Source organism: Theobroma cacao, chromosome 8, assembly GCF_053813885.1.
Source record: "Theobroma cacao isolate CCN51 chromosome 8, ASM5381388v1, whole genome shotgun sequence".
Classification (NCBI taxonomy): Eukaryota; Viridiplantae; Streptophyta; class Magnoliopsida; order Malvales; family Malvaceae; genus Theobroma; species Theobroma cacao.
In genome coordinates, this window is record NC_142646.1 from 27,860,497 (window position 1) to 27,880,148 (window position 19,652).

General features: G+C 33.4%; 1 protein-coding gene across 1 annotated transcript; it reads right to left on the reverse strand.

The window, feature by feature from the left end:
* Positions 1-7,603: 7,603 nt before the first annotated feature.
* EMB2756 (transmembrane protein (DUF616)) lies at positions 7,604-16,284 on the reverse strand. The gene is made up of 7 exons (XM_007019901.3): positions 15,747-16,284; positions 14,347-15,132; positions 11,947-12,296; positions 9,317-9,525; positions 8,650-8,906; positions 8,329-8,507; positions 7,604-8,231 (listed from the first exon to the last, which is right to left on the reverse strand). The coding sequence occupies exons 1-7, from the start codon at positions 15,994-15,996 to the stop codon at positions 8,148-8,150; spliced, it is 2,115 nt and encodes a 704-aa protein (XP_007019963.3). The 5' UTR covers positions 15,997-16,284; the 3' UTR covers positions 7,604-8,147.
* Between the last annotated feature and the right edge of the window lie 3,368 nt (positions 16,285-19,652).

A 19,652-nucleotide genomic window follows, 5' to 3' on the forward strand; every position in this document is an offset into this window, starting at 1 on the left:
AGATACTGAATGTGGGTCACACTTATGTAATGACATGAAGGTGCTGGAAACGAGTAGAAGATTAACGAAGGGAGAGGTGGTCCTAAGAGTAGGAAATGGAGCAAAGGTTGATGCATTGGCTATGGGGACAGTTACCATACCTTTACCTTCTGGGTTGATCTTGGAATTAAGAGACTGTTATTATGTTCCTTCCATATCTCGAAATATCATATCTGTGTCATACTTGGCATTATATGATGATATGAAATTTTGCATTAAGGGCAATTGTTGTTCTTTCTCAAAGGGAGAGTTGCATTATGGTGCAGGGACACATTTGAACGGTCTCTATATTCTTGATCCTAAGAGATCCATACTTAGTATAGAGGTCAAGAAAGTAAAGAAAGATGATCCAAAACTATCCTACATCTGGCACTGTAGGCTTGGACACATCAATGAGACTCGCTTAACCAAGTTACACAAATAAGGTTACATCGATCCATTTAATTATGAATCTTATGGAACATGTGAGTGTTGTCTCCTTGGTAAGATGACCAAGTCGCCTTTCACTAAAAAAAGTGAACGAGTTGGGGTGTTACTAGGACTTGTACTTTCGGATGTATGTGGTCCTATGAATACTAGTACTAGAGGATGATACTCCTACTTCATCACCTTCACAGATGACAATTCTTGCTATGGTTATGTATATTTGATGAAATATAAATCTGAATCCTTTGACAAGTTCAAAGAATACAGAGCGGAGGTTGAGAAACAAACTAAGAAGAGTATTATCACTCTTAGATCTGATCGAGGAAGAGAATATTTTAGCCAAGAGTTTCAAGATTATCTGAAAGAGAATGGGATTCTCGCACAATGGACTCCGTCAGGGACTCCACAACACAATGGGGTATCTGAGAAAAGGAATCAAACATTATTGGACATGGTTCGATCCATGATGAGTCGTGTAGATCTTCCTATATCTTTTTGGGGATATGCCCTAGAAACTGTTGCTCGCATACTGAACCAGGTTCCTACTAAATCAGTTGATAAGACACCATATGAGATATGGAGTGGGAAAAGGCCCAACTTGTCTTATGCTAGGATTGAGGGATGTATTACTTATGTGAAGCGTACAATGTCTGATAAGTTAAAAGCAAGATCAGACAAATGTAAATTTGTGGGATATCCTAAAGAAACACACAGATATTATTTTTATAATCCTATTGAGCAAAAGGTGTTTGTCTCAAGGCATGCCACTTTCCTTGAGAAAGAGTTCTTAAATGAAAGGGCTAGTGGGAGTCAAGTTGTACTCGAAGAAGTTCGAGACCCACAAATTGACATTCCATTGGAACTTGAACCTGAGATTGTGACATCTGATATACAACCACAATCTCAAGAGGCACAACCACTCAAAAGGTCTAGTAAAATACGTCAAGCTCCAAAAAGATATGGATTTCTCTTGGAAAGAGACGCATTGCCCATAAATGATGAGCCTACAACCTATAAGGAGGCGATGTTGGACATCGATTCTGAAAAATGGCTAGAAGCCATGAAATTTGAAATGGATGCCATGGATACCAACTAAGTATGGACTTTGGTGGATCCACCTGAAAGGATAAAACCCATTGGGTGTAAGTGGGTCTTTGAGAGAAAGATCGATGTAGATGGTAAGGTGCAAACCTTTAAAGCTAGACTGGTAGCAAAAGGTTACAAACAAAAACAAGGTATTGACTTTGAAGAAACCTTTTCACCAGTTGCTATGCTTAAATCCATTAGGATTTTGCTTACAATTGCTGCATACCATAATTATGAAATATGGCAAATAAATGTAAAAACTGCATTCCTTAATGGAAACTTGTAAAAGGAAGTGTACATGACACAACCTGAAGGTTTTATATCCAATGCTAATGCTAATAAGGTGTGCAAGCTTCAAAAGTTTATTTATGGACTTAAGCAAGCTTCTCAGAGTTAGAACAGCCGTTTTGATGAAGTTGTAAAAGGGTTTGACTTCATCAAAAATGAAGATGAACCATGTGTCTATAAAAAGTGGGAGTGCCATAATTTTCCTAGTGTTATATGTTGATGACATATTGCTCATAGGAAATAATATACTATTGCTACAATCTACAAAGATTTGGCTATCCAAACAATTCTCTATGAAGGATTTGGGAGAAGCAACTTACATTCTAAAAATAAAGATCTATAGAGATAGATCTAAAAGGTTGCTAGGTCTTTCCCAATCCACATGCATAGATAAGGTGCTAAAGAGGTTTAGCATGATGGAGTCCAAGAAAAGACACTTGCCTATGTCACAAGGAATCTATCTCTCCAAGGACATGTGTTTAAAGAATCAAGAAGAGAGAGATTGCATGGATAAGATCCCATATGCTTTAGCAATAGGATCTATCATGTATGCGATGCTTTGCACTAGACCAGATGTATCTTACGCTCTAAGTGTCATGAGTAGATACCAAGCTAATCCTGGTGAAAGTTATTGGATAGATATGAAAAACATCTTGAAGTACTTACGAAGAACTAAGGATGTATTTCTGGTTTATGGAAGAGGTGAATCCAAGTTAGGGGTTATACAAATGCAAGCTTTCAAACTGACAAAAATGATAGCAAGTCGCAAAGTGGATATGTGTTCACACTCAATGGAGGTGCAATGAGTTGGAAAAGTTCTAAATAAGAGACGACTGTAGATTCTATAACCGAGGTCGAATACATTTCTGTGTCTGAGGCAGCGAAAGAGGCAGTTTTGATTAAGAAGTTCATTACTGAACTAGATGTGGTTCCTAGCATTATTGATCCAATACCTTTGTATTGTGATAACAATGGAGCCATTGCACAAGCAAAGGAACCAAGGTCTCATCAGAAATCTAAACATGTATTGCAGCGTTACCATGTGATCAGGGAGATCATTGGAAGATGAGACATTTGCATAGAGCGTATACCCACTGAGGATAATATTTGCTGATCCTCTCACTAAAGCACTATCCCAACAGAAGCATAATCGTCATGTTGAGAACATTGGTATTAGATACATAGGCAATTGGCTTTAGTGCTAGTGGGAGATTGGTAGTATAAGCCCTATAAGCCAATCTGTGGTTGTATGGGAATTGCAATTTTGAGATATTCATGTATGACATTTTGTTATTCATAATAACATTGAGGTAGTTCTTTATCCATAAGTTTGTGATTTAATTACTTTTTGTACTTACGTAGATAAAGCCCATGGAACTATATATGCCTTGCAAAGGAATTGTATTGGGATACAATTATGAGATCCTCATGCATTAAAGCATTGTTCATAAAAGTTCTTGATCATTGTATTATTGAGACAAAGCATCAATAATGCTTAAAGATTGGCACATGTTATGTTCTTTACTTGTGAAGTAAGCAATCGTTCTCATAGGTTGAAGTATCTAGATACTTGGAACTAGCATGTGGGTGCTTGCCATGGGAGAGCGAGTTCACTGAACATGACCCACCATGAGAAGTACATTTGGTATTTCACTCAAGTGTCTATGTGATACTTCTCATGTGTCAGTTGTGTAAATACTCCCTAGACTTGAGACACCAGGTTGTCTTATGTGTGGAGTGCTATGCTTTGATTTCATTCCTATGGTTCCTTACCAAGGATGCCAAAACAGGATGCTTTTGGGTATAGCATGAAGCATGTGAAGGCAAATGAGTGGTCAAGATAAGAATCATCACCCCAAGTGATTCAAGGGGAAATATCTCATTAGTTTTTGGTTGATATTAGCTTAATCAAATCCTTGGCCAAGGTGATTAGGAAATTATGAAATGAGTTTCATAAGTCTCCATAAAGTTAATGATCTAACTGCTAGAACAAATATGGCGATTAATAAGAGTATGCACTGCACCAAGCTCTTATCATCTTCGGAATATATGATGAGAGAATGAATTACACTAAAAAACTATACACTGAAAGGTTGTCAAAGAATCCTTTGACTTTCCTGACAATTTGGTGGCCATGATGCATTGCTAGATGCCAATCATGGTCTATGGAATTAAATTAGTTAATTTAAAATTGAATATAATTCATTTAAATTAATTAATTAATAATATTATAATTCAATTTCATTGCCAACTTGTTATGAACCTAATGGGTCACACACAAAGGTTGCATTTTGGATTAAATTGAGAGTATGATGATTTAAGTTAGATTTAAATCAAATTCTAGGTTTTAACTATTAAGGACCTAATTAAAAGAGTTTAATTAGATATTGGTTAAATATTATAATTGTTATAATATTAAGGACTTCTTTTGCAAATTTTAATAAGTTAAACCTAGATATAAATATCACATTATAGCCACTCTTTTTTTTTTTTAGGAGAAGGATTTTTCTCTTGAGTGCTGCCACTCTTGAAACGTTTATTTCTTTTAAAAACTTCTCCTTTGATTCTTTGCTAGAAATCAAAAAAGAAAAGAGGACAAATCGTTGTCCACTTGCTAGTACAAGCCTGTGGCATAAAGCTCTCTCCTTGAGAAGGATCCGTTGCAATCGTGTGTGCATCATTGGAGGCTAAGCGATTGAGTGGCTGAGATTCTTTCACATCAAAGGTGTTTGTGTTTTGTCACCAAAAAGAATCCATTGGATTACGATATCACTTGAAAAGGTATATTCTTTTTCTGATTTTATATGGTACATAATTTTGCATTAAACAACCAAGGTGATCCAAAGGTAGGAGATATAGTTTTTTTCTTTATTTCAATTTTTTTTATTTCGCTGCATTGATGCTCTAATCATGTCGTTCCTAGCACTTACAGCACCAAACCTATTCAATCTAATCATCTCTTATGCTCTACGACTTCCAAATTTCCTTCTCGAGCCTGCTTTCTTCACTAAAAGATGTTTGTCGTCCATAATGGAATTGTTGCCCCTTACAATGGCTCTAAACATCTCGTCTTTTCCTTTGAAGTGTACAAAGGCGTACTTCCCCCCACCATGGTCATTCCCCTTTTTTTAGAAAGATATCCAGGACACTGCTAAAAGGGGAGAACCAATTCTTAATGCTAATAGATGAAGCATTTGGACTAATATTCCCAACAAAAATGGAGAAAAGGCTGTCTCTCCACTTCTGGATACTTTGCTAACATTCCATGCCCTTTGTCCATCTTGCTTAAGATTTGGTTTGTCAAGGTTCCTCTGATCTCCAACATTCAAATGAGCTCTACCGTACACACACTCTCTCTCATGAAAAACTATATCTGCTATAATTGATTTCAACTTTATTACTATATATCAAGAGTTTTAAATTTGAGTAAAATACTCTTACCTCCTAACTTTTAATCATAATTTCACACAAATTTATTAGTTTTAGAAATTGACAGTTCACCCCACCAAAGTATAAACATCGTTAATAAAAAATAAGGTAAAACACCTTCAATCCCTAAGTTTTAATCAAAATTACATGGAGATTAATTAGTTTTCAAATTGGACACTTCGCCCCAAACATTAAACGACATTAATGTTAAATATGAAATGTCTAAAATGCCATTTTTCTTTTTTCTATTGTTTTCTTTCTCTCAGGTCAACTGACGGTGTCCCTAGCACCGATTGATCACCCATGGAGAGCACTAGATTGGTGCTCCTTGAAAGCACCGGAGCCCTGATCGAGCTCTCCAAAGGAGCACCTAAGCCCCGATCGGGCTCTCTAAGAGAGCACCGAAAGGGAGCCCCAAAATCATACTCCCTCAAGAGAGCACAGAGAGCACTAGAAGGGATCCCGATCGGCTCTTTTTTTTTTCTTAATTAATAAAAAAATATAAAAAATAAATAAAATTATATAATAGTAATTTTTAAAATTAATAAAGGATAAAATTATCTTTTTCATATTATCATAACATCAAACTAACGAAAATACTAAAGATTGACTAACGGTTGGACCTATGTGTCTAGTGGAAGATATTTTTTTAAGGCGGAGTGTCATTTCAAAATCTAGTGAACCTCCATGTAATTTCGATCAAAACTTAGGGGGTGAGGATATTTTACCCTAGAAAATATGAAAAGACTAAAACACTTTTTATTTTTTGTTAATTTAAAAAATTATTATTAAATAATTTTTTTTGAAAAAAAAAATCAAGAAGCACCCAACTCCCCAAGGGAAGGGATCTGGTGCTCTGCAAAGGCCTAAGAGAGGAGACACTTGTCGATGCTCCTCTCTTGGATCTGGTGCTCCCTTTTCTTAGGGAACACTAATCAGTGCTCCCGTCGATGGGTGCTCCTTTGATTTTTTTGTAAAAAAAATTATATAATAGTAATTTTTAAAAATAATAAAGGGCATAATTATTATTTCAATATTATCACATCATCAAACTAACGAAAATACTAATAATTGACTAACAGTTGGACCTATGTGTTTAATGAAAGATTTTTTTAAGATAAAATGTCCATTTCAAAAATTAATTGACCCATTTGAAATTTTGATTAAAACTTAAAGGGTGGAGGTATTTTACAAACTATTGAATGCTAGATCCGATGTTAAAGGAGCTCTTCCAATGCTCGCCAACACTGCAAAAACGTAGGACCTAATGTTCATCGACCAAATCTGGTCACAAGAATGCTGAATCTGGAGCTCTTGTGGTCGAATCTAGTCAAGGAATGCTAGATCCAATGTTCTCGATGCTAGGCAGCCCTTTCAACTTTCATCGAGGAACCCCTTTAACCCTCGCTGACGCCACGAGAATGTCAGATCTGTCTGGCCTCAAGAGCACAAGATTTGGCGTTCTCGCATCCATTAAGAGAACGTTCATCACTATTCACTATCACCATCGTCCATGCTAGAGAAAATTTAGTGAGAGAAGGAGAGAGAATGTTGAGTAGAGAGAAAATGTAAAAATAAAAAATTATATTTTATATAGTAATAATTTTTAAAATTAATGAAAAGTAAAATTATTTTAAAAATATTATCACGTTATTAAACAAATGAAAATATTAATAATTGACTAACAACAAGAGTTATAAGTCCAAAGAAACTAAACTTAAATGTCTAAAAAAATATTTCTTTAGAACGAAGTGTTTATTTTGAAAACTAATGAACTTACATGTAATTAAGATTAAAAGTTAAAAAAGTCAATATATTTTACTCAAGAATTTAACACCATTTGACATTAAACAACAATTTTGAATTATACTCTAGTTTGGAATTATTAACTTCACATCACAATTTAAATGACAATTTAATCTCACAATCGCCTTTTCTTTATTGAAAGATTATGTAAAGTATATGAAATCATGCATGTGACGATCATATATATATATATATATATATGTAATCTCAAAATTATTTTAAAAAATTTAAATAAATCCTTTTTTAATTAAATTTCATTAATTTTTTTATTTTTATTTGAACCAAATAAATTTTTATAATTAACGACTAATTAATTGTCATTAATCAAAATACCATTTATTATTTTTATACTTCCATAATACTAACCTGAGAAGTGAAATGCTTCATAATCATAATTCATTCTAACATATCAAGATGAAATATTATCGTAATATAACATAGAATAACAAGTGACATTTAAACTAAGAAATTTTAGTAAACAAAATCCATAAGAATAAAATAAATTTGGATCATAGGCGACAAAATGGGATTCTGCTCAAACTCTATTTGTACTTGACGAATAACACGTTTCTCAGTTCAATCAGCAAAGATTTAAACTGGATTGCAACTCATTTAAATGGCCAATTATCATTCAAGGCTGAAAACCCCCCCCCCCTCAAAACAAACTTTTAATAGCCAATTGAGAACCTTCAAAAAATAATCATAATACAACAAATTTTTTAGGTGTAAGCAATACAATGGTATTGGTGCTTCCTTACCTACAGGCGGGGAAGCAATGAATATGAAGAAAGAAACAATGAAGCAACAGAACCTACCAAATTTAAAACCGAAAGGGACTGCCGCAAGATGACGCCGTGGCTCAAAATAATTGCACTCGTGAAACTTTATATCCAACTCAAAGACTTCCTCGTTGCAAGTTGCCAAGAAATTTCGTCACATTATGTCGACAACTAACACTGCTGCGACTTGTTAGCTCTGTTGGCATTCTTTACAAGGAACTGATCCAGCAGGGGCCAAAGAAAGTATACAAAAAATTGACACTCCACATGAAAGGTTGATATTACAACACATTTCTACAACATTGCCTGTTGTTGAACATTTCGCTTCTCCTCTGATCTATGGCGAAACAACTTAGCTATGGCTCTCCTCTCACAATCCTGCAGTGAAAGAAACCGAAGAGAAAACTTGAGAATCCAGATAAATAGAAGTGCTCAATTTTACAATCTGCAGCAATTTTTTGTTGAAGCTCTTCACCTTGAACATGTTGAGATAAAATGGTTTGTCAGGATTCATCCTCCTCAATTTCTGGTATGTATATGCAAAACTTAACTGATCACGGGGAGTAAATCGCTCAACCTCATTGAACCAAAGACATGAGAACAAATTTGACATTGGGGTGTGTGCTCTAACAATAAAAGAACCTTCAGGCACATCTGCATACATGCATGGCAAACATTACAAACAAAATAGGAAGCTCAAACTGCCATAAAACCTTCAGGCATATATGCATCTGTGTAGATGCATGTGACTCCAAGCATCTAAGTATGCTTGAGTGTGTATCCTTGACAAACTTACTGCTAGGAAGAAGCTTGTTAGGATCTGAAGAGTTGAATTTTTTTAGCCCATCAGCCTGATAAAATTCAAATTGTTCATCAATGACTGTATGATTATACTTGTTCAGCTTCTTATTTTGTGCAACCTCTTCCCAGACACAATGTCGGTCATAATGATTAGAAATCGCATACTCATGACCTTTTCGCCACAAGAAGTAATCCAGGAGTTGTAAAGGATCACGCTGTAGACGTAGTTTGCTATCCAACCAGATCGAGTACCTGAGACCAGAAGAATTAAGTATCAATTGCCAAGCCTATTTATATAACATTCTCATATCCACAAAAAGGATAATCACAAAAAGCAACTTTCTACATTTAAGCCAGAGTTCAAAGATATCCTATGAAGTGATAAATAGAAGTGGCTAAAAATTTAGAGCAATTTTGTTAGAGCAAGTTACCTTAAAAGACAATTTTGTTCATGAAAAAAAAAAGTTGCAAAATATTGAATAAAATGCTAACAGAACTGTCACAGTTGGACCATTTTAACAAAATATCTGACCACAAAACTGCATCTGTCATTAAAGACAACAAAAAAAAAAATCCTACATGAAGTAGCAAAATCTAAATCATATAACAAATAAGTGGATGCCTTATTATAAAATAAAAATTCCCATCTGTCCAGTTCGAACCTTGCAGAAGGAAATAGTCTATGCGGCAACAATTTTGGTATTTTACCCACTCTGCGCATATCAGCATATGGAAGATTTTTTACAACCACTATCTTCCATAAACCAATAAAACCACCATCAGGTGATTGACCTTCTGAAAAAAGTGTTTGCATCGTGACTTCATCCACAAACATAACAAAGCAGACATTTTTCCTTGACAACCGAGTAACCTAAAATCAGGAGAAAACATAGTTAAACCAATGTTATAATGTAAATCACAATTTTCTCAAGTAATTCAAGGATACATATCACAAACCCAAAATGACCATGCACAATAAACCATTGAAGAATGTGCAATTGTAAGATAAGAATAAAAGAAAATATGCAGAGTAGTCTAATAAGTTTAAATGATGATCAATAGTGATGTAGGATGGAATTATGCTAGTTGAGGGATTAGGTTTGAATGATTAATTCATAAAATTTGGAATATTGACCCTATTGATTCTTTCTGGTTTTCTCTGCTAATTCTATGTATCCCCTAATTTCCTCTGTTCCTCCCCAATTGCTTCTGTCTATCTCTGATTTTCCCTCTAGCTTCTACTATCTATCTCTTTTCTAACTTATTCTACATCAAATAGATGTGGCAGTTCCTTCCTCCCAGTTAAATTCTTTGCCAACTCAACAAACAGGGCAGGCTTCTTAGTTATAGTGTATAGCAAAAAGTAATTATTAAGGTGTTATAAAGATGTCCATACACAGGGCAAAAATGGTATTAAGCTGCCCCACACAAACCAGGAAAGTATATTAAAATATTATTATTTAGCATATATAAGTTGTATGCCCAAATAACCACATATAAGTTGTCTATAGGGTATCAAATCTTGCACACTATCAGCCACCCCTGCTTTCAGGTCTCCTTTTTCCCATTAAATCCACCACCAAAGATGGCTCTCTTCCCATAAACAGCAAGAAAGAAACCACCACCAAGGTCGTCAAGCACAAATCACATAATCTTCCTCTTCACATTTTCCCTTCTTTTTCTCTATGTTGTCAAGCTATGCCATTGATTTCTCTTATTCTCTGATTTTTTGCTTTAGGACATAATCATGTCACCACCCACATCCAGTCTCTTTGTTCAATATGCAGGTCGTATAACTTTAATGGTTTTGAGAACAGAATATCCACTATGCTTATTTGACAAGAATGACAAGATTTTGCTTGGCTGGATAGGAACTTAATAACCCCAGCTAAGTGAAGCTTGGTGGAAAAGGAAACTCCAGTTATGGGCGAGGAAGGAGGGAGAGTCCAAGTGAGGGCTTGGCTTGTGGTTGAGGATTTAAAAGACTGGTGGACACAGAACGCAATCCTTCCCTTCAACCCACATTATTGCTACAGATACAATGTTTCTTTGGCCATATCTGTGCCCAGCTCAAAAATTTTTGGACAAAGTTATTAATCCATTGAAATGGAAAGTATGCACATTGAGACTGTTTTCTTTTGGCCTCGGCAGAAGATTTTTTATTTTCCTCCTAATGTTCATTATTAACAGCATTTTTTGTCTCTGAATTGATGCAGCCTCCAACATTCAAGAAACATGTAAATTACCATTGAAAAAGGAATATACAAAACTTACTAATTCTACATTAAAACTACAAATCTAATACAGATATCAATAGATCACGTGCACAACTACAATCACTGACAGCCAAAAGAAGAGTATAGGCATGACTTAAGACAGTCTAAGAAGAGATAACAGGGAAATAGGAGATGTGGAAGTACCAAATCAATGCTTCACATGGGAAAGAAAAGGAGAGTGGTTACTAATTCATGGGCTTCATTTTGTTTAAGCAATCAGTAGCATCAAGCAATCCTAGAATACATAAGCTTCACAAGCTCTCACTTAACTACAAAGTACATAACCTTTCCCATTTTATTTTTTATAACAAAATAAAAAAGAAAAAGACACAAAGTTGCGGACATTGTTGCACTAGTACAATTATGCTTACGATTGCATACCCACTATGTAATGTGTTAGAAAATCTTTGTTTCCTGCTTTCATGTGCTAGTCCCTAGTTTGTAACCCCCACCCCCACCCCTAAAGACAATTATTCTCCACAGTTCTCATTTATAGAAAATGAAAGTAATAAGCATTAATGTCCCATTACATTCAATACTTTAGCATATCTTTTAGGTTTCTAGTAACAAGTTCTAAATCAATATAAAAATTTTATCCTCAAAGAATAAAAAGGAGGGGAGAATCATAAAGAGAATGACAACTTATTTCACCACCTATATGGCTTAGATAAAACATCTGTATGTGCACGATCAAGTTATCAATAGGTAACAAAAATTTTCTTAGGGACTAATGATACAAAAGCTAAAACTCATGTCAGGTTATCACACAGTCAATGCAACCAATAGCATTCATAAGAAACAGTACTACTCAAGTCCAATTTGTATATTAAGATACAAACTGAGCTTTTTTAAAAGATGGATAAAAAGAATAAGGAAAAGAAAGAAAGAAACTAGCAGCAAATAAAAATGCACATCTACCCCTACAAATAAACATGCATACCTTTTTCAAATACAAAATCAACCACAAAAAGACTATAAGACTATGTTTTATTCTCAGCAAAAGATTATCCCCGTACCATTTTGCCTGCAGGTGTCCTCAAGCGATCTGAATTTCCAAAAATGCAAGAGATCACAGCAATGTGGCACCTGCTGATGTAATTCACATCATCTTCTGCCAGATCAAAGCCAGTACTCGGATACCCTTGTGGACCTTTAACGAACCCACAATTTATCTTTTGGTCATGTGCCAAAAAAGATTCCTCACGTTCTTGTAAACTCTGATGCCCAGCAAATGTAGGTACCCATTGTTCTTCTCCTTCAGAGTTCTCCTCCATTTGTTTATACTGTAAGGAAAATCTTGCAAACTTTCGACTTTCTAAAGGCTCTACAAGGTGTGTTGAATTTAATAACTTCATCTCACAAGAGCCTAAAATTTAGTAGTAAAATGTTAGTCAAGACGAAGAAGTAAATACAAAGAATACACATTATTTAACTGATAGAGAAACAATGAGAACATCTAGATCTAAAAATTTCATGCGGAACTTTTTTTTTTTCTATTGAAGAGAGAGGACCTTTAATGGTGTACATGAATTGATAAATGAATTTAACAGCATGGAACCCTCAACCAGCCACTTTCTTATGCTTAATCAAACAAATTTTTGCTATGGTAGGTTCCTATATGATTATCCATCTCTTGATTCAATTCATCTCCTCGAGTCTCAAGACAACCAAGGAAAGATATAATACTCTGAAAAGCTGTTTTTAACTAGAATGAACTAACAGCACTAGGGTTGCAGAGCATACTGCTTATTAACAAGAAAAAAAGACTTGATATGGAAGAAATATTATCCAAATGAGGGCATTTAAACAAGATGAATATTGGTAAAAGAGCATCAAATAAAGCTAAAAATTACTTTCAATGAGGCTATAATGGGTATTCTTAGCATTTTAATTCATGATACTAGATCCAATTATAAAAACAAGGTTAAAAATATAGGCTCGCTGATATTTGTGGAAACAGAAGTTATTATAGGCATTATACCACTTATTAGACGAGCAGGAGTTGAGTAAAATGCCACCTCAAGGTAGGTTCCCTTGGCACTTTTTGGTGTTTGCGAAAAGTTCAAACTTCAAATAATAAGCAAAGCACATTCACAGCTCATTAAAGGCACACCATTGACTGAAATTCTTCAATAAAACCTTAAAAATAGTGCTCGTTATGGCACATCAGGATATCAGGAAAAATTAGAAAAAAGGGAGAAAAAAAAAAAAGAAATCCAGCATTAGGTAAAACTTCTCAGCAGGCTCTTACACTGTTTTTTCTTTATTATTAAAATATTAAAGAGATCAGTTATTGTTCCATGTCAGTGCAATTTCAAATTTCATGCTCTACTGTCACATATATTGTCCATGGTACTCAAGCAGTGAAAATTGGGTTTCGATTGCCTTTTGAAGAATGATCCTTTCTAAGGCAAAGATTTGTTTATTACCATAATATTGAGAATTAAAAGATCTGAAAATCTACCTGATGCAACTTTTCCAAGGTTTCCTGTCCTCAGATGGGTAGCACATTACTGAGAATTTAATGCTCTGAGAGTTTGTTCGGCATAACAATGTGGAAGGTTTATGTACTCAATATTCCATGTGTATCTTTTTTTTCATTTTATAGCTCTTGACATAATATACTCATGCATTCCCTATAATTCATCGCAAGCAAACCTATATGATGCCAACATCAGGAAAAACTTTTAAGTAGGCTCATAGTTTTCTTCTTTATTTCTAAAATATCAAAGAGATCAGTTACCATGCCATGTCACTGCAATATAGAGTTGCTTTAGCATCAAATACATAATATACATGTTGGCAGAGAAAACTGGGTTTTAGCCTTCTCAAAAATTGCTATGCAATTAGGTTCTAAGTAACTTCTTTTAGTAATTTGATTTAGTGCTCTCTAAGGCAAAGATTATATTGTATTATTGAGAATTAACAGTTCGGGAAAGTGCTGGACCACAACTCTGCCAAAGTTAGCTGTTCTTAAGATAGGTGGCACATTATCAAGAATTTAAAGCGCTGAAAGTTTGTTTGGCATAAAGCTGCCGAGGATTTCTGCTCCTCATCTTCCAACTATAATTTTTTTAGCTCTTGATCTCATAATCAGTTTTTCATTCCAATTCCTTTTAAGCAAACAGAATCATTTCCATACAAGCCCACCAAATAAATCCTAAGGATGCTCAAGATTCTCCCAATCCTAAACACCTAATTCTTTTCATATCAAACCATAAACTCAATTCCATCCTATCCAAAACACACACACACACACACAATGTGAATTTTAAATCAGAATACCAGAGTCCGAAGATCTAAGCACAACTTGTTATCTTGAAATCAAGCTGCATAGAATGTGCACAGACAGACAAGACCGTATGTCCTCATGTGTAATGACATCTGACATGTACAAATGAAAGCAAAGGCATTACCTGAAAATTTGCGACGCCTTGGCTTTCTTTTTGAATCTGCCCGTGAGCTTTTTGCCCCTTTACGACCAAGTGAACCAACATGTTGAGAATTAGCATCAACATCACCAAAATCTCCAGAGGCCTCCCTAGATAACATGGATTCTTCTTTACCCTCTTTGACAACATGCCGTTCCTTAGTTTTAGAGAAAGTGGAGAACTCTTTAACATGTTCATCATGAGATTTTGCTTCATCTACGTTATCCTCCTTGTCATGTCCAAAATCATCATAATCTTCCGTTTGACTATCACTAGAATCAAAGCCATCATTATAGTGGTCATCAGCATCAACCTCATCATGCAATCCAAAGTCCTTACTGTCAGAGAGCCGACGGCTATTTTCAAGTTCTTTTTGTAACTTGCCCCCATCCTTCAGAGATAACTCGTATTCCTTCTCATACCTTTTTAATTCATTGCGCCCAGCTTCATTGTACAACCCAACAGCTCTACGATCCAGATCCTTATTAGGATCAAGGGAAGCCTCCTTCTTCTCATTCTTCACTTTCACGGGAACATGGCCACCATCAAGAGACTCATCACTAGAATCCATGATATTGTGCTCCACCACATCCTCATTATAATCATCATCCCTTCTCCTATCATCCCTATCCCAATATCGTGAATCACGGCCATGTGCTATGGAACTGCGGCCAAAACTAAGGACTTTAGAACTGTCCATTCGTGTCACATTTGTGAGGAAATCAGAATCAACCTTGGAATCAACATCCTTAGGATGATAACTATTTAATTCTGCAGCAACATACATCCAGTTAAAAAATTCCCCCAGCAATAGATCATATGATCTTTCATACTTGGAAACTTATTCTATTACAATTAAATCATAGACAAAAGTCAAACTTAAACCCTAACAAAGAAAGTTACTCCACCGGTTTCGCCAAAACAAATCAAATTGATATACATCATATGACATGACAAAGTTGTACCCAAAAAATAAAATCATATAACACAATCGCAGTATCTAAATAATGCAAGTTCATAACATTCCTAACCTCTAATATATTTTCGCCACAAAATAATAATCATTTTTCTTTAAGTTTTCGAATCTAAACTAATATGTGATGAAAATTATATTAATTATCATCTTGAAACTGCCAAAAGATGATCAATGAGCTCAGTCAAATTTCTTGTCTCTTTTCTCTCCATTTCTCTGAATCCAAACGAATCGTAACTGCAAACAGCTGGCATTGATCTATAAATAAGTAACTAATCTATAAACAAGTGCAGATAAGTGGTAGTAACTGAAATCTCAAATTTCAGTTTCTTTTTCTCACATTTTTTCCTTAGCAAACAAACAACAATTTACTGAGAAAAAAAAAAGAAAGAAAGAAAATCTAAAAACTGACCTTCACTATTATCATTATTATCAGCGGAGATGTAATAGTATACGAGAACAGTTACAACGAGCACGAGAGAGAGAACAACGATGAGAAAGCCGATGGAGATTCGGCGGTTCTTGTCTCCGCGCCCCGATCGGCGCCATCGAGCGGCTTTATTCCCGGCACCTCCTCCGCCGCCACCTCCTCGAACCCCAATGGCCACATGATCCGACGTCGTTCCGTTACCGTAGTGGTACTGTTGCCTGTACTGAGCCATTCTCGCATAGTAATCTCCTCTTCTCTGTCTCTCCCTCTCTCGTTCTACTTAGCTCACTGCTTCTAGAGAGAGCCAAAAATCCAAAAAAAAAATTATATTATATTTTTTGTGTATATGTCGAGAGATAAAAAGAAAAAAAGGGATTTGAAGTGTGCAACAAGAAATGAATTTTTTATTTTTTTTTTAAATAATATTTGTTTTGATAGAGGGAGAAAGAAGGATCGGAGATGGGAGGCCACCGGAGATGGCGGTCGGGTATACGGGTTTTATAGGTAAGTCGAAATTACTGTTTTGTCCTTGATTGGCATTTGTTTATAACCAAGTTTTGGTTATCGGATTTATAATATTATTTTTAATAATTAATTAATTTTATTAAATTTTCGTAAAATATTATAATGAAATATGCACTGAGTTTTTTATTTTATAAATCCAAACTCGATCATTTGATAAACTATTTGAACTTTATAAATACTTGATTAAATTTTTAAATTTTTATTTAAATTAAAATTTAAAATTATTTATATTTTTATTTTTTGAATAAAATTAATATTAATATTTGGTTTGAAATGAAAAGTTTTTATAAATGGCTCAAGTATTTCTTTTTGTCTCATTAATAATAGGGAAAGTAAAAGTCGTAAAACATTATCATATATTAATTTCAATCTTTTCTTATTTCATAAATTAATGATTTAAAAAAATTTGAAAAAGAAAAAAAATAGAATATAAATTAGTTTCCTTCAAAAAAAATTTTTACACATTCTACTAATCACCAAATTTAATTAAAATGGTTGAAAAAGGAAAAATTATAAGATATATTTCAATTTTTTTCATATTCTATTAATTGATTTGAAAATAATAAACTTTTAAAATTAAATTCGTTCTTTTCATATTTCATCAATTAAATTCGAAAAAAATTCAAAAGATTATTTTAAATTTGAAACACCAATAAATCAATGACTTACTAAATAATGTAGGGTAAAATATATATCTTTAAATTCGAAAAACCATTAAATCAATGTCTTACTAAATAATAAATTGAACTTTTATAGTCCTCATTTATATTATTTTAATCATTTTAATGTGAAATAAATCATATATGATTATCTTTAACTGGAAAATCAAATAGATAGTAATGGTCACGGAGGGTTTTTTTTCTATTTTATGTAAAAATGGATTTAAATTTATCTTTTTAAACAAAAAATACATGCATTATTATTAAATCAAATATAAAAATGCTAATTGTGGGAGGCTCTATTTACTTTGAATTAGGCTAATATACTTATTGCAAATAAATACGCAAAACCCTTCTCTATGTCTAAGGTTTTTTTTATATATCTTAACATTAAAAAAACAGACATTATCAAAGTAAGTGGCATAAAATGGAAGCAAACCAAGGTGTTCTAGTCTTAAAAAGGGAATCTTGAATTCTACTTCGATTATGTACTAAAATACGATTGAGTATTTTAAATGTTTACACTATTTGCAATTTGGGAGGTATCTTTTATTAGGTAAAATCGTAAGACCTAATAAGTAAAAACGAACAATACCTTGTAGATAAAGAAGGATGGAAGGTAGTGACGAGAGGTGGCGGTTGTCACTTCTCAGTTTTATGTTATAATTTAATTTTATTTTAAAAATAATTAATTTTTATTTCGAATCTAATCATTAACTCAATTCATAATTTAATTACTCTTTAATCACTATTCGTATAAAATTTTGATTCGTCACTACTCACAGGTTAGTGTAGACTGCGGTATGGCACATACACATCCAGGTTACCGTTGTGTGAAACTTTGGCATTAGCCTTTTCAGTTTCTGGCACAACTGAGGAACATGCAATGATGAAACCATGCAGGCTGAAGCCAGCCCTCATGATCGAAGAACAAGCAAGAACAGGAAAACAAAATCATTGCTCAGTCTCCCAGTCGTTGGCTTGTGTTCGTTGCTTCCTAGGCACCACCGTTGGGGTTTGATTGTTGGATATACGTCTCCAAGACCCATATAACAATTGTTGATTAAATGATTGATACTTTCGACCATGGCACGTGATGATGATGGATGAATCCAAAGGGATATATATATACATATATATGTATTATTCCTTCTTTGCATTGTGTGTATTAGTCTGCTTTTGTTCATATCTTCTTGCTTTTATCTTAAAAGACAAATGAGTTGATGGGAAAAGTTTGTATGTTGTTACAACTTGTCCAATATTGTAACAACATTTTCTTCCAGGGCAGTTGTCTCTGCTCTCGTCACATATAGAATAGTATAAGTTTATAAATATATAAAGGCTGGCTTAGCTTGTCGGTTGGCCCTTCCCTATAAAGAAAAAGAAAATAATTAAAGACAAATCTAGAGTTTTACATGAGATGTAATTAAAGAGTGATCGATATTTTACATGAGAAATAATTAAAAAATAATTATAAAAAGTATTATATTATTTATTTTAAATTTTATACATATAATAATAAAAAATAAAAAACCTGAAAAGTGACTGTCGCTAGCTGGCCACTACCTTGACTTTGCCATTAAAGGTGGCAGGAGGTATTGAGATAAGATCCTCTCGAAACCTATGCTCTTATTGCCGAAGCAAAAAATGGATTTACAGAAAGAACAAAAAGCTGATAACATATTGCCAAAAAAGCCATAAATTCCTATATGAAAATTTAGAATTCAACTCTTTAAATAGAAGAACAAATATATACATGTATCATTTAGTTTGTGCTTGTAATGCCTCCGATACACTTTTCACTAATCCATTCACACACTTAGTCTGCCCATCAGTTAATGGATGAAAGTTGATCGAGAAATTCAAGTTTGTTCTCAACAATTTGAAGAGTTCTATCCAAAATCTCCTAATGAAGTGTCTTTATCTATCTCTCACAATTATTTGAGACACAATCTTGTACTTAACCACATGTTGAAAGAACAATGTAGCATAGGGGTAAGCATTCCGTTAAATCAATTAATTCGGTTAAAAGATATTATTAACTAATTTAATCGACTTTTCTAAAAAAATTAATTAAATCGAACTAATTTAACAACTTTAACTGACTTTAAATTAACCAAATTTAGTCGGTTAAATCAGTTTTATATGATTTTTTTAATTATTTTTTATTTTTTAAAATTATTTAATAATATATTAATAATGTACGTTATGTTACCATATATTACATTATTACTTATAATTTTACTAATATACTAATATAGTATATTATTAATATGTAATTTTTGACTAATTATGCTTGTTGTACACTTGTACTATATATTGATAAATTAGTGTATTAATATTGTATTGATATATATTATATATATACTATCTATAGTGTATTAAGATATGCATTATATATTGTATAACTATAAATAATATATACTGTATTAATACTTACTATCTATAATTATATAGTGTATATCTATTGTATTGATATATATTATATATAGTGTATAATTATATCTTAATACAATGTATTGTGTATTAATATATTACTATATACAGTTAGTATTCACTTATATAGTATATAAGTATACTAAGAAGTCATATAACATATTTACTATATAGTAGTATATTGTTATAAATAATAGTGAATTGTTATTGACTAGTTAGTAAATTAATAAGTATACTATATAATATATATAATATGTTGTTATATGTT

Excerpts from the sequence above, each read along its gene's own strand:
- EMB2756 (XM_007019901.3), bottom strand. The coding sequence starts at position 15,996 with ATGGCTCAGTACAGGCAACAGTACCACTACGGTAACGGAACGACGTCG. Across the intron at positions 15,133-15,746 it reads TAATAATGATAATAGTGAAG|AATTAAATAGTTATCATCCT; the intron begins GTCAGTTTTTAG and ends ATGTTGCTGCAG. Across the intron at positions 8,508-8,649 it reads TAACAAGCTTCTTCCTAGCA|ATGTGCCTGAAGGTTCTTTT; the intron begins GTAAGTTTGTCA and ends GCATGTATGCAG.